We start from the raw sequence: 13362 nt of genomic DNA on the forward strand, positions 1-13362 counted from the left end.
AAAGCAGTGCCATCAAGTTATAGAGCAATTCAGCCGTATAACACAGACACGTCACAATAGATGTACAATTGCTTTTTCCACCAGCCAGTTCTACTATCAAGCACTGTTTCTGATTGAGAAACATAAGTTAGAAACAGTTTAGTCAAAAGTCATTTTAGACTTCAAAGAGATTTAATTCAACTTTGGTTCACTTGCAAAGGTGCATAAAATGAATCAAGACTGAAAGCTAAAGATATTATAAACAAAGCAAATGATTCATTGATGCTCTTTCTACAGTGAGAGCAGAATTGCAACTTCTTGTATCATTTGATTTACATCCAAAGAAATCCATATCAAACAGCAGAGAAGCTCAGCTGCCTAAAAATTTCTCATGTCTAATTACTTTCAACTTCCTCCACACCTAGTTAAGAAAGGTTTGAATGTCATTAAGCATCTCACTATATTGACATTTATATTCATAATTGACGATGTTCACTGTGTATTTTCAGGACGTATTTGAAATACTCATTTAATCCTGCTTGGTTATGAAGATTCATAGAATTTAACATGGAATATTTGGAACAGATTGGGGTTATTAAGCTTCTACATAAATATTATCAGTTGACTTTAGTACCCTCTTCAGTTCCAGTTACCAGGAAAATTCACTGAGTAATATGCTTTACATATCTTTTCATTTGCATTGACAATCTACCAAAAAATACATACTTACCCAACAAATGTGCAAAAATGTGACCCTCCCCCAGATTTATTATTTGAGCGAAGAGTTGCTTAATGTAGCACAATAGGGAATAAATACACAACAAATACCAGCAGCCTGAAGTTATAATTTATGTAACTATATTCTTTCCTCGTCTTGAAGCTATTTTCCCTGTCATAATACTTAATTTCTCTGTGACCAGAAGCACAGCATATTTATTTAACATCATGACAACGAAGAATTTAATCTGATCTGCAGCGGCATTACTTGATGAGCAAAACTATAATTTATACCTAATTAGAGTGCGCAAATCTACTTATTTTGGCTTAGCTTGCACATTTTCAGATTAAATTAATGGTTAAAAAGTGCAAGTTTCTGGTGCAGCTGAACGTTGGTGCTTGTATTAACATTAATAAGGTATGCTTTCTACTTAACAATTCCGGATGCATCAGATTATGTAAGCGCTCTGACTTAATGCAGGAATGCGTGTAACCACTGTTGACATCTCGTTCTCCCTCTATACCTCGAATAGTAACAAAACCCAAAATTTGCTGCAGCTAGTTTTTATTATCTTGGCGAGAGAATGCCTGCCATTCAACACACACTAGTAAAAAGTGGTTGAGTTATGCTCATGCCCCAAAATTCAGCTTCTGACACAGATATTAAATATCTTAAATGTACCAGCCTCAGAAGACTAAACAGTCTTCAGAATAGCGTTAGAATTTTTAACACTGTTGGAATAGTCTAGACTTTTAGCCTTAATAAAGCATTATTCCATTCTGATTCATTGTGTATGAAAGCTTCAAAGTAATGGAATAGTGAAGCCATTTGAAAACTTTCAGGACTACAGTAATACATCTCTATCTAAAGTAATGCTGTGTACATTACATTTTAGGTACTGAAAGTTAAATTAATTAAACCTTACGATTGAAGTTTGTAGAAAATTGGTTGTCTATGAATGGGAATTCTCAGACCCTAACACATTTTCCTATTTTCATTTATCAAAAATAGTTCTATCATTTTTTAAATAATTTAAACAAATGTCTTCTCAATTTTAATTTGTGGGAATAAATGCACAGTGTAACACGTGATTGCTATTGTGCATGGTCTCTAGTTCAAGGATCACATTTGAGCTACTGTTGTGTAGTTACCCAAACAACAACGGTAACCGTTTCAGTGGGATCCATATAGGGATATCGACACACATGTAACGAAAGTCTCGGGAGATTTATTTCGACAGTGACATTTACAACATCTGAATTTCACCAATGATTGGTATGTGCCAAAATGTTGGTGTTGCAAATACCAACACTGAACAGAAATCTCCGCAGATTATATTTTATATGCTTATCTCACACAATACAAATCCGAACAGAACATGAATCTACTTCAATGTAGTTGTCACTATGAAAGAGATCTGTGAGCAACTGATGTTGCACAGTAATTCATTTTGATTCAGAGATAGAGGAGGAGGAGAAAGAGGAGGATTAGTGCAGTGACATCACACAAGCTCAATTACCCAAAATGCACAATCCTAACTGGCTGATTATGTACAGTTCTGTTTTGGCTTTGCAACATATATAAATTTTTAACAGAACTACACAGTTAAGTTACATTTATTCCCATTTAGGATTTGAATAATTTAAAACTACTTCGTCTGTGGTTCCAAATATTTCTCAATCTATCGTGCAACATTCAACATTACAATTTTACAGAAAATCAATTCTGAATGTGTATAAATCATCACACGTACATGTGTATGTTAAAAATACCAATAATATTCTGCATTAAGATCACAGATTTCAAATTTCTGAGCTACATTTAGACACAAGGTAATTGTTGCTTCTTACCTGCTTGCTGTACTTGTTATTGATCTGACAGCTGTATTCAGAGCAATGGTCTGATTCAATTGAGATGTTGTCACCTGTCCCTACGAAGGTATTGGCGGGTGGCAGTTCTTGCACTGCTTGATGTTTCTTCCCTGAAGTGGGTGACTGGGGATGAAGCTGAACCGTTGGCAATGGAGAGCTAGATTTGTAATGCCTACCGAGGTCAGGACTTCCTGGTCCACCATTCATAGAGCGATAGCGTCCCATGCCAGGGCTCTCTGTAAGTTTCTCATTCACACTGTCATATCTCTGTCCATTTGGTTTTGAGGCTTCCACAGTCACAATGCTACTATACAGAGGTTGTTTGGACTTTTTGCTCTTTTTGTCCTTCTTGGGTTTCTTAGACTTGTCATGTTGCTGGGGGGTGAAGAAGTCTTCGGGATCCTTTTTGCCAGCCTCGTATCCATTCTTGGATTTTTTGGGTCTACAGTATCTCGCCAAAACCACGACCAAGATGATTAGAATGACTGTCATGACACCAGCAACCACCCCAATGACAATGCTAAGTCGTTGCTTGCTCATTTCATAATTTGGATCGCCAGCAATGTCTTGCCTCAGCGAAGTGCGAAGACTTCTGGCTATCTGAGCTTCCACTATTGTGGCATTTGAAACACTTTCATTCACAAACACGTGGACCATTGCCGTGGTATACTGTGAAGGCTGTCCACTGTCATTAACCTGCACTACCAAACGATGTAGTCCGTAATGCTTCTGGGTTAGTTTTCCCACCAAAGAGATGACGCCACTGGCGGAATCAATCTCAAAGAGTTTGAAGGGATTTCCCCCCACAATGCTGTAGTTGAGGTCAGCATTGATCCCAGTATCTCTGTCTGTAGCTAGGACTGTCGCCACGACCGTTCGTAAGTTACTGGAAGGGGGTAGCAGGGTGTAAGATGCATTTTTGGGGAAAGTGATGGTGGGTGCGTTGTCATTTTCATCCATGACATAGAGGGACACCATGGCCGTTGAAGATTTAGGGGGCTCTCCCCCATCGATGGCTTTCACTTTGAAAGAGTACGTGGTCTGCTGCTCCCTGTCGAATGACATGGTGGAGTAAATAGTGCCGGTGTCGTTGTCTATGGAGAAAATGTTGTCGTCTTCTTCAACGAAGAGGCTCAGCTCCGCATTCTTGCCGTCGTCGGCGTCCATCACGGTCACCATCCCAACGGGGCTGTTGGGCGGCAAGTTTTCTTTGACGTAGAAAGTGAAGACGTTTTGCATGAACTTGGGTTCGTTGTCGTTGGTGTCCTTCACCTGGACCACCACGGTGGCACTGCCCTGGAGGCTGGGGATGCCCTTGTCCCGGGCCACCACCCTGAACTCGTAGCGCGGCGTCTGCTCGCGGTCCAGCACCACGTTGGCGATGATAGCGCCCTTGGCCGGCTCGATGGAGAAGAGGCCGGCGGCGGCGGCCTCCAACGAGTAGGCGATCTCGGCGTTGCGGCCGTCGTCGGCGTCCGAGGCTAGCACGGTGGCCACCGGGTCGCCGATCGAGTTGTTCTCGGCGATGGCCAGCTGGAAGACGGCCTGCGGGAAGACGGGCGGGTTGTCGTTGATGTCGGCCACGCGGACCAGCAGCGAGTTGTTGCTGGAGAGGCTGGGGCTGCCCGAGTCCACGGCCACGATCACCACCGAGTACTGGCGCACCGCCTCGTAGTCGAGGGGCGCCGAGGTGTGGAGGAAGTACTTCTTCTTCTGCTCGTTCTCCGACTCGCTGGCCGACTTGAGCTGGAAGGGCACGTCGCCCACGATGGTGCAGGTGACCACGCCGTTCTCGCCCTGGTCGCGGTCCGACACCTGCACCAGGGCGATGGGGGTGTCCACCAGCACGTCCTCGGCCACACTGGCCACGCCGTCGCGCAGGACGATGCGGCCGATCTTGCGGATGTCCACCTGGGGCACGTTGTCGTTCTGGTCGCGGACGCCGAGCAGCACGGTGGCGCGGTCGGTGCGCGGCGGCTGCCCGCGGTCCTTGGCCAGCACGCTGAAGCGCAGCTGGCCCACCTCCTCGCGGTCCAGGCGGTGCAGCACGCTGAGCCAGCCGCTGCTCTCGTCCAGCCGCAGCAGCCGGCGCACCGACTCGGTGGCGGGGCCGAACACGTACTCCAGCTGCCCGTTGACGCCCGTGTCCAGGTCGGTGGCCCGCAGCTGCAGGATGGGGGTGCCGGGCGGGCTGTTCTCGGGCAGCTCGGCCTCGTAGAGGCCGCGGTCGAAACGCGGGCTGTTGTCGTTGACGTCCGAGATGAGGACTCGCAGCAGGGCGGAGGAGGAGCGGCCCGGCTGCCCGCCGTCCCTCACCCGCAGGGTCAGCTCGTACGAGTCGCGCAGCTCGCGGTCCAGCGCCCCCTTGACGATCAGCTGCGGCTGCTTGTCGCCGTCCGGGGTGTCGGCCACCTGCAGCTCGAACACGCTGCTGCGGCCTGGGCCCGGCGGCTCGGCATCGCCCGGCTCCCCCCGCCGGCTCTCGGGCAGCAGCTGGTAGCGCTCGATGCCGTTGGTGCCGAAGTCGCGGTCGGTGGCGGTGGGCAGCAGGTAGAGGGTGCCCACCGGGCGGTTCTCCTCCACCGTCAGGGTCAGCACCGGCGACGGGAAGCTGGGCGTGTTGTCGTTGATGTCCTCGATGATGACTTTGCCGTCGTACAGGTCGACCCAGCTCTGCGCCGGCCCGATCACCGACACCTCGAAGTCGATGAAGCACTCGTTCTCGTCAAAAATCATCTGGCACTGGGGCAGCTTCTCCCGGTCCGTGCGCCGGCCGGTCGTGCTCAGCTCGCCGGTGATGTTGTCGATCTTGAAGTAGTCGGAGCCCGACTCCAGGCTGAAAGTCACCTCCCCGGAGCCCGTCGCGATGCCCAGGTCGCTGGCCACGTTGCCGATCCGCAGGTCGGCCGGTCCCTCCTCGGTGATCCGGTATCGCAGCGCCTGCTTGGCACTCGCCAGCACGGCCGCGCACCGCAGGAAGAGCAGCAGCGGGAAGCCGAAAGGCATGTTCTCCCGGTGTGTGTGTGTGTGTGTACAAACCACAACCGACCGTCTCTTCTCCGGCCCGGGAACCTGCTCAAAACTGCCGGCCCAACAAACACTCCCCTCAACACTCAATAAAGTAACGGGCAAAAAAAGGACAAGGCGCTCTGCAGACTCACACACATCGCTCCACTTTTTCAGCCCCTCTCAGCATCCCTCTTAAACTGGCTCACACTCTGCTCCAGCCTTGCGATTGCCGCCTTCGGGATTTCCAACCCCGATAGAAGAAGGAGCATTGAAGTCAAACTGATCACCTGAATCCGTCCGTGCTTTTTTGGACGTGCCTCTGGAGTCACGTTGTTCCAAGTTTGTCCTGTATCCGCAGTTAGTGTTTCTTTACCTGCATGCTGCTGGTTACTGGACTGTGTGTGAGCAGCACTCTGAGTGCCCCAGCCTTGCTATTGCAGTTTTTCCCTTTCACTTCACACTGTGTGTCTTTCTTTTTTTTCGCTGTCCTTTCTCCGTCCGTCCGATCTGGCTCGAGAGGCAGCGACAGAGTCGCGGAAGGGGGGGGGGGGGGGGTGAAAAAAGGGTTTGGAAGCCGATCAGAAAGTTGAAAAGGGCGCTTGTGAAGACGATTGGGAACGCGATCCGCTTCCCGGCGTCGTTGGAGATTACGACGAGCAAGTGTCCCGCAGAATAGAAAAGGTTGCAGTTAATGACTTTCGTATTCAACCCGCAAAAAAATGGTACACCGGGTTGGGGAGGAAGGGGGGTGGGGGGTCAAGATGCGTCTACATGCAGATACTCCTCTGGATTGAAGGTGGATAGGGAAATCCTAGTTGGCACAACGAGAATCCGAATGCAAAAAAAACTGATTTCACGATGCGGACCTTTAAAACAAACGACGGCTGTAAGTGCATTGCTTCTGGATCTGGTCCGAGAATAAAAAAAATCCCCAATTAAAGAATGAATAGGCTGCAGTACTTTTGACAACAGCAAGTTTTCTTATTCCAGTCCCCGAAGTATTCCCTGACGCAGTCCTTTCTTTCTGTGGTGCTAAATTCTTCTTAGAGGGGGAAAAAAGTCCTTCCTTGTTATTCGATTAGTCGTGGTCTGCTGAGTAGTTCATTGCTATTCCTGCAGTTGAAGTTGGGTTTGTCTTTCTCTTCCCCCCGCGTACAATTCAGCCTTCTGTATTCAGAAAGTCGCTGCAGGTTATATAGCGCAAGGCTGACTCCAAAGCCGGTGGTTCTCAGCGGATTGGAGTCTATGAAAGAGTGAATGCGATAATGTTCTCCTCTCTTCCCTCGGGCGAGCGATCTGTAAATTCCACTACTCCCCTCCTTTATAGCTGCACGTTGTGTTAGCTGTGAATTCAGGTTAGCAGCACAGTTCCGATTTCTCTCTCCCACCCTCTTTTGTATGCCATCCCGCTCAGAGTGTGGGTGAATGTGAGAGTTTTCTGACTCATTTGAGGTAACGTCACCTACACGAGTGAAAAGGAACTGAAGCGCGGTCAGGAAATGCAGAGATTCCTCTTTCTACATCATCCATCTCTTCCCTCGTTTGCTTCCTTTTACGTTCGTCGCTTCCTTTTTTTATCTGAGCCGTTGCACTTATTTAATACAACGTTATCTTCCCCATTAAACATGTTCCTGACATTGGATTTTTTTTACGTTATCTTCCTATTTTCCGACTATGTGCATTCGGCTACGTGTCTTGTTGCCCTTCGTGTTTAAACCTCTCAGTTTCCTCTTGGAAGTGTATTCTTTGCGAAAGAATATTATATATTTATATTTGCATGATCGATTTTTAAAAATCCAGCTGGTCCTGTAGCTTTGAGGGAAGGTGCGGTCTCAAATCCGTCTTTTATTTAGACGCGGTGGGGTAGAAAACGCTCGTGTGTGTGTAAAACACTGCGAGTTTCACATCTTTAAATGGTATATTTTCCCTACATTATTTCATTCGTAAGCACGGTGTTTCCATTGCGTTTCCCCTGTTTGACCCCCTCCTTCCCTCCCTCCCCACTCAAAAGCTAAGATTAGAGAGTACTGGAGAAATATATGCTTCTATATTTGACAAAACACGTTTTAATGACAGAAACCATCGTTTCTTCCTCAGAATGGGTGAGTTGGAGCTCCCGTTCTGTTTTTTGTTGTTTGGAGCTGGAGGCGGGAGGGTTGCGGCGAGTGCTGCAGTTGCAAATTGCAGCTATGAGTGGTGCATCGCCGCGGTGGCTTCTTTAAGAGAGAAGCTCGGAGCGGGAGGCGCTGGCAGCCGCGCTGTGGAGGATGAAAGTTCGTTGCCCCGCTTTCTTTCCCCCGCTTTTGCTGGGCTGAGCCAGAGGAAGCTCGCGGACCGCAGCGAGTCTGCGGCAGCAATGAGCAGCGCCTGCGCGGGGAGGCGTGGGACAGCACTGGTGTCAGCCAGAAAGTGATGACAGAGACAGGAAAAAAATACTGGCGAGAGCAGAGAGCCGCAGAGAGAGAGAGAATATGGAAATAAATAGGGAGAGAGAGAGCTAACAAAAATCTACCTGGTGACCAGCAGGTTAGAAATCAGCATCTCTTTTACCTCCTCATCAACTAATACTTCCCATAATTGCAGTTTAGGATGGAGAGGGGAAGAAAAAGGCAGCTTTAAGCAGGTTGATTATTGTGCGAAGCAATCTATCAGCGTAGCTCGTGATGCTGCTGATCGGTTCAGAGACTATTTAAAATCAGTGTCCTCATTTGCATTTCAAAGAAACTTTTTGGTGCGATTTACATTCTAATGCATGCGAAGTTCAGGGCAGGATGTGCGAGGGGCACTATCCGTGAATCAGAATTTTAATTGAACGAGGAATACCACGCGCGAATGGCTTTTTGAATGGGGTTCATGTTTAACACAAAGCGACTTCTAATACATCGCGTTTTCAACTTTGCGGTATTTAATAAACAGTGAACAATCCCATTTTATATGTGATCCACTTAAGCTGAAAAGGTCACATTCTGCGGTTAAATCAACATAAGCTATATACAGCCCCGATGTGAGAAAAATCCTGTAAGATATATATGCACATTGTAATCAGGTTCCAATTCACCTTCTTACAACGAGCCCAGTTACTCCAATGTTGCGTCCTCACAGTTGAGTACAGGGTCCATGTTGTGGCAAAATTAAATCGTTAGTACCCCTTGCAAATGGTTGAGGACACAAGTGGACCCGTAATGTCCGGAGCAATAACACACTTGCAATATGCATTAATTCGTGTTCAGGTTGGGTCACCTGCTTGAACCTTGCACCAATTTTAAAATTCAAATCCATAGTTCTTCACAGTGCAGTTATTTTTCCGCTCCGATTTCCAGAATTCGGTTCTTGGGTTCTGGCAAATGGCAATTAGCATGTACCACTGTGCAATTCTAATAATATAGGTGTACAGAATATTAATTCATATCTTTAAACGTAGCATAACTATATACATCAATGTATTACATCAATATTGATAAAATAATTAAAACATCATGACATTTCAGATGTCTGATGGCTTGTTAAGCAAACGTATTGTCATGTGACATTGAGCTGTTCAAACCAAGGGGAAAAAAAGGTGTGTTTGAAATGTCTTCATCTTACTTAGAATTATGAGGAAGTCTCCAATGCTGATCGGCAACCTGAGTTAAATTAGCTGATTTCAGCAGTTGGGTCACCACAGTTAGTTTTTTTTTGGGGGGGGGGGAGGAAATCCTCATTCCCACTCATGATTCTAGGTTTTAATGATGTTTTAAGCACGTGTGAATATCAGATAAAGATATGACCAAACCAAGACAATAATATCCCGTGGTGTTGTTGAATAATCATCAACTCTAATTGCCTATGAACAATGGAATGGTTCCCAACTTCTGTAGGACTGGAGAGTCTGTGGCATCAGGAGAGCATTTTACAGCACAATATTGAGACTTTCCAAAAAAAAGTAATTCATATTTTTTGGCTAGTGAGCTAACAGGAAATGCACAATTAAAGTATTCTTTTCTCTCTAATATCAGGTAAGATGCACATATATCTGACACAACTTCCTTTCTTCATTACTGTTCGGCATAAATAGAAACCTGCCAAGTGACATTTCAACCTACCCGTAATTATAAGTATCTAATCTGCAATTATAAGCAGGGTGGAGTTGACCTTTAAGAAGACTATTTATAGGAAAGGAATGGTTTAGATTAGCAGTGTGTTGTGTCGCAGTTCTGTTTCTTTCCTAATGTGCTTTAATGGCTTCCTCCATGCGCAACACAATAATAAGCGGGAAATAAGGAACGTTGGTCATTAAATTACAGAAGAGAGAGAAGCGAAAATAGCATTTATAATAACAGACAAGAAATATCAACATGTGCCGCAATTTAGGATATGATAGATAACTGCATCAACTTCTAAGTAGCAGAGGTCACCATAGTAATTGGAGAAATGTATCTGTAACAAAGAGTAATCGGGGCTTCGGTTTGGCTCGTTTTTCAACAGGCCAGGTGGATTTATGAAGTAATACTGTCAACCAAAAACAGTAATTAAACAGCAAAGCTCTGGTCATTTAGTTTTAACATTGCATGTTGAGGTTCTCCTTGTAATGGGGCAATGCCAAGAGAATTATTGGGCAATTGACTACAGGAAGCATAGCTGGACACAACCCCTGTCTGCATCAATGGCTCCAAAGTGGAAATTATAGGTTTAAGTTGGGGTTGGGGGGTCACAATCACCATCACCAACAGTTTGTCCTGGTCCACTCACGTTGATGCAACAGTCAAGAAAGCCGAACAATGTCTCTACTTCCTATGGAAGCTAAAGAAATTTGCATGTCTGCATCCGCTCTCACAAACTTCTACCGATGTGCGATAGAGAGCATCCTCTCTGGCTGCATCACAGCCTGGTACAGCAACTGCTCGGCCCAAGATCACAAGAAACTGCAGAGTGTGGTGAACTCAGCCCAATGCATCACACAAGCTTGCCACCCTCACATTGATTCTGAATACACCTCCCGGTGCCTCAGGAAGGCAGACAGCATTATCAGAGACCCTTCACACCCAGGCGTTGCCTTCTTCCAGACCCTTCCATCAGGCAGAAGGTACAGAAGTCTGAAGACCCGCACATCCAGACATAGCAACAGCTTCTTCCCCACAGCTCCAAGACTCCTCAACGACTCCCCCTCGGACTGTTCCCTGTTGTTTGGCCCCTTGTTCCGCACTGTAACCTATCACTGTTTGTCGATGTACCATTTGTCAATGTACTCTGTTGATTATTATTTTTGTCTACTATGTACATACTGTGTGCATTCCCTCGGCCGCAGAAAAATATTTCTCACTGTACTTTGGTACATGCGACAATAAATCAAATAGAATCTGATGTAATTAAACATGTTCCTGCTTTTCGCTCCCAGCGGCAGCAACAGGCCAGACCTGGTACACAATATTGTGAAGCTGGCCTGTATCAGAAAAGCACACTCTAATCATTATAACAGTGTGAATTGCCTATACAAGCTACCTTGTGCCTTCTTTGAGTCAATTTACTAAATGTCCTTCCTGCATACTTGGGGTTTCAAGCCTGCTCCATGCATTGCTCTGTGGTGGGAGTAAGAAACAATTGTCCAGCTCCTGGTCTCCAGTGCAAAGAGTTTTCTACGACCCAATGTCGCAGACTGGTACATACCAAGGTCCAGGACTGACAAAAACTGCCGCTGTAAAGGCACAATGGGAAAGAGCCACCATCTGAGGTCTATCAGCCACAGGAATTGGAGACTGGGTAAAACTCTTTGGGCCATATAACATTTCATGAATATTGTAAATATTAAATCATTGTAAATGTAGTGAGTAATGTCAGGAAAATAAAGGTAATTTTAAGGGATTCATATTTATATTGGTAAACATTAAAAATAAGGTATAGTTTTAAGTGGGTTTAATTTAATAATTATATGCCCGGAAGGATAAAACATATAGTTTCATTTATGCTGGACAAAGGTGTGTGGGGGTTGGTTTCAATTCCAGCTGCGATTCTATTGTGCTTAGAGAGGGCTACTACATGATGAGTAAATAAACCAACCGTGGTTGCTTAGCAACTGGGGACTTGTAGAGAAGCTGTTGACTTTAGTTTACAGTAAGAAGTCTTACAACACCAGGTAAAAGTCCAACAGGTTTGTTTGGAATCATGAGCTTTCAGAGCGTAGCTCCTTCATCAGGATTCACCTGTTCAGTTTCCAAGAAGTGTGGGTTAATGGAACCAGAACAGTGAAGTCACAGAGAGTTGAAAGTGCTTTGGAGCGTGAGTGACCAGAAATAAATCTGCAGTAGTGCTAGGGTTTGTGTGAAATTACTACAGTTTGGGAGACATTATTTGAAATAATTGTGGAAATTGGTGGCTGGACCTCTGAGTTTGTGTGAAAACCTTGAAGACAAAATAAATCAGAAAGGGGGTGGTAGAAATCCTGCACTAAACTCAATGCTAAAAGTGGAGTGGAAGCTTTGTTTAGAAGTGTTATTCAGAAAACATGGTCTGAATTTCAGAATGCAAGCCGCTAAGGAAAAGCATTATTATGAGAGAAGATTTTGAAGCGTGTTTTGTGAGTGGATTTGGAAACTCTCACATGACAATCACCTGGGGGAATTCTGTGGAGAAATCCACAGACACTAATTTGATTTCAGAGTGTGTATTTGACCACAGTCATCTTGTGTGCTTAAAATGGTGGTAATTTGTGATAACAAACTATTGTAGTCTAAGATGTACTTTGTAATCCATGTTAATCTTAAACTGTGTATATTTGTTTAGCTATGGGGAAGTAAAGGAATTTTATATAATGCATTTTTTTCATGTTTAATAAATGTTTTTTTCTTGTTGTAAAAAATTGATATGTGGCCCTGTGACTCTGTTCCTCCACGTTTATAAAAAAGTAAAAGTTATGGTCTTTTACACCAGAATTCCATTCTGGGATTTTCCCGTCCAGTTATAACATCAACTGGGAACGTAACAATTACATACAGTATTGGAAGAAGCTGATTTGATTTGTTCCTTTACTTTGAATGGTCATATGATGTACCTTCACAAATTTTATGAATAAAAGGAGATTTTCTGGAAAAAAAGAACCTGCTGAATTTCACATGTCAAGGTCCAGAACGACATGCTGAGGAACAGACTAAAACTTGGAGCAGCAGCTGCACAGGCGCAATGGGGAAAAGGCACTGTCTAAAGTCCATCTGCCATAGGGTAGCGCAGAGCTGGAAATTATGTAAAACCCGTTGCATGGTATCTTTGAAGTGAAATGTATATTGTAAATGTCATGTGTAATTGCAGTTGTATTGAGTCGCCTCAGAGTGTAACATGCTGTATGGAATGAATGTGGTCTATATTCCACTTCCAGTAATGTATACTTTAAACTGAAATGTAATTTTACATTCTTTTCGTGGATAAAGTACATTCCTGAAAAGAAAACTGCTGAATTGCGCCAATTAATGCGAAATTATAATGCATTGAACTTCATAGAATCATAACATTTACAGTGCAGAAGGAGGCCATTTGGCCCATCGAGTCTGCACCAGCTCTTGGAAAGAGCATCCCACTTAAGCCCACACCCCCTCCTTATCCCAGTAACCCCACCTAACCTAAGGGCAATTTAGCATGGCCGATCCTCCCAACACTGTACATCTTTGGACTGTGGGAGGAAACCGGAGCACCCAGGGGAAACCCACGCAGCACAGGGAGAACGTGCAGACTCTGCACAGACAGTGAACCAAGCCGTGAATTGAACCTGGAACCCTTGGAGCTGTGAAACAGCTGTGCTAACCACTATGCCACTGTGCT

At 45.2% G+C, this 13362-nt stretch overlaps 1 protein-coding gene across 4 annotated transcripts in view; it reads right to left on the reverse strand.

Moving 5' to 3' along the window:
- pcdh7b (protocadherin 7b) overlaps window positions 1–7522 on the reverse strand; it is a 501674-nt gene extending 494152 nt beyond the window's left edge. For 2 of the 4 annotated variants that reach the window (XM_038791444.1, XM_038791445.1), the window contains exon 1: window positions 2548–7521. In XM_038791444.1, the coding sequence (XP_038647372.1) occupies window positions 2548–5574 (3027 nt within the window). In that variant the 5' untranslated portion in view covers window positions 5575–7521. Of the gene's footprint in view, window positions 1–2547 lie in introns of all 4 variants that reach the window. The other 2 variants (XM_038791443.1, XM_038791446.1) reach the window with 2 other exon arrangements.
- Window positions 7523–13362: the final 5840 nt, after the last annotated feature.

This window comes from Scyliorhinus canicula, chromosome 3 (assembly GCF_902713615.1).
Source record: "Scyliorhinus canicula chromosome 3, sScyCan1.1, whole genome shotgun sequence".
In the NCBI taxonomy this organism is placed as follows: domain Eukaryota; kingdom Metazoa; phylum Chordata; class Chondrichthyes; order Carcharhiniformes; family Scyliorhinidae; genus Scyliorhinus; species Scyliorhinus canicula.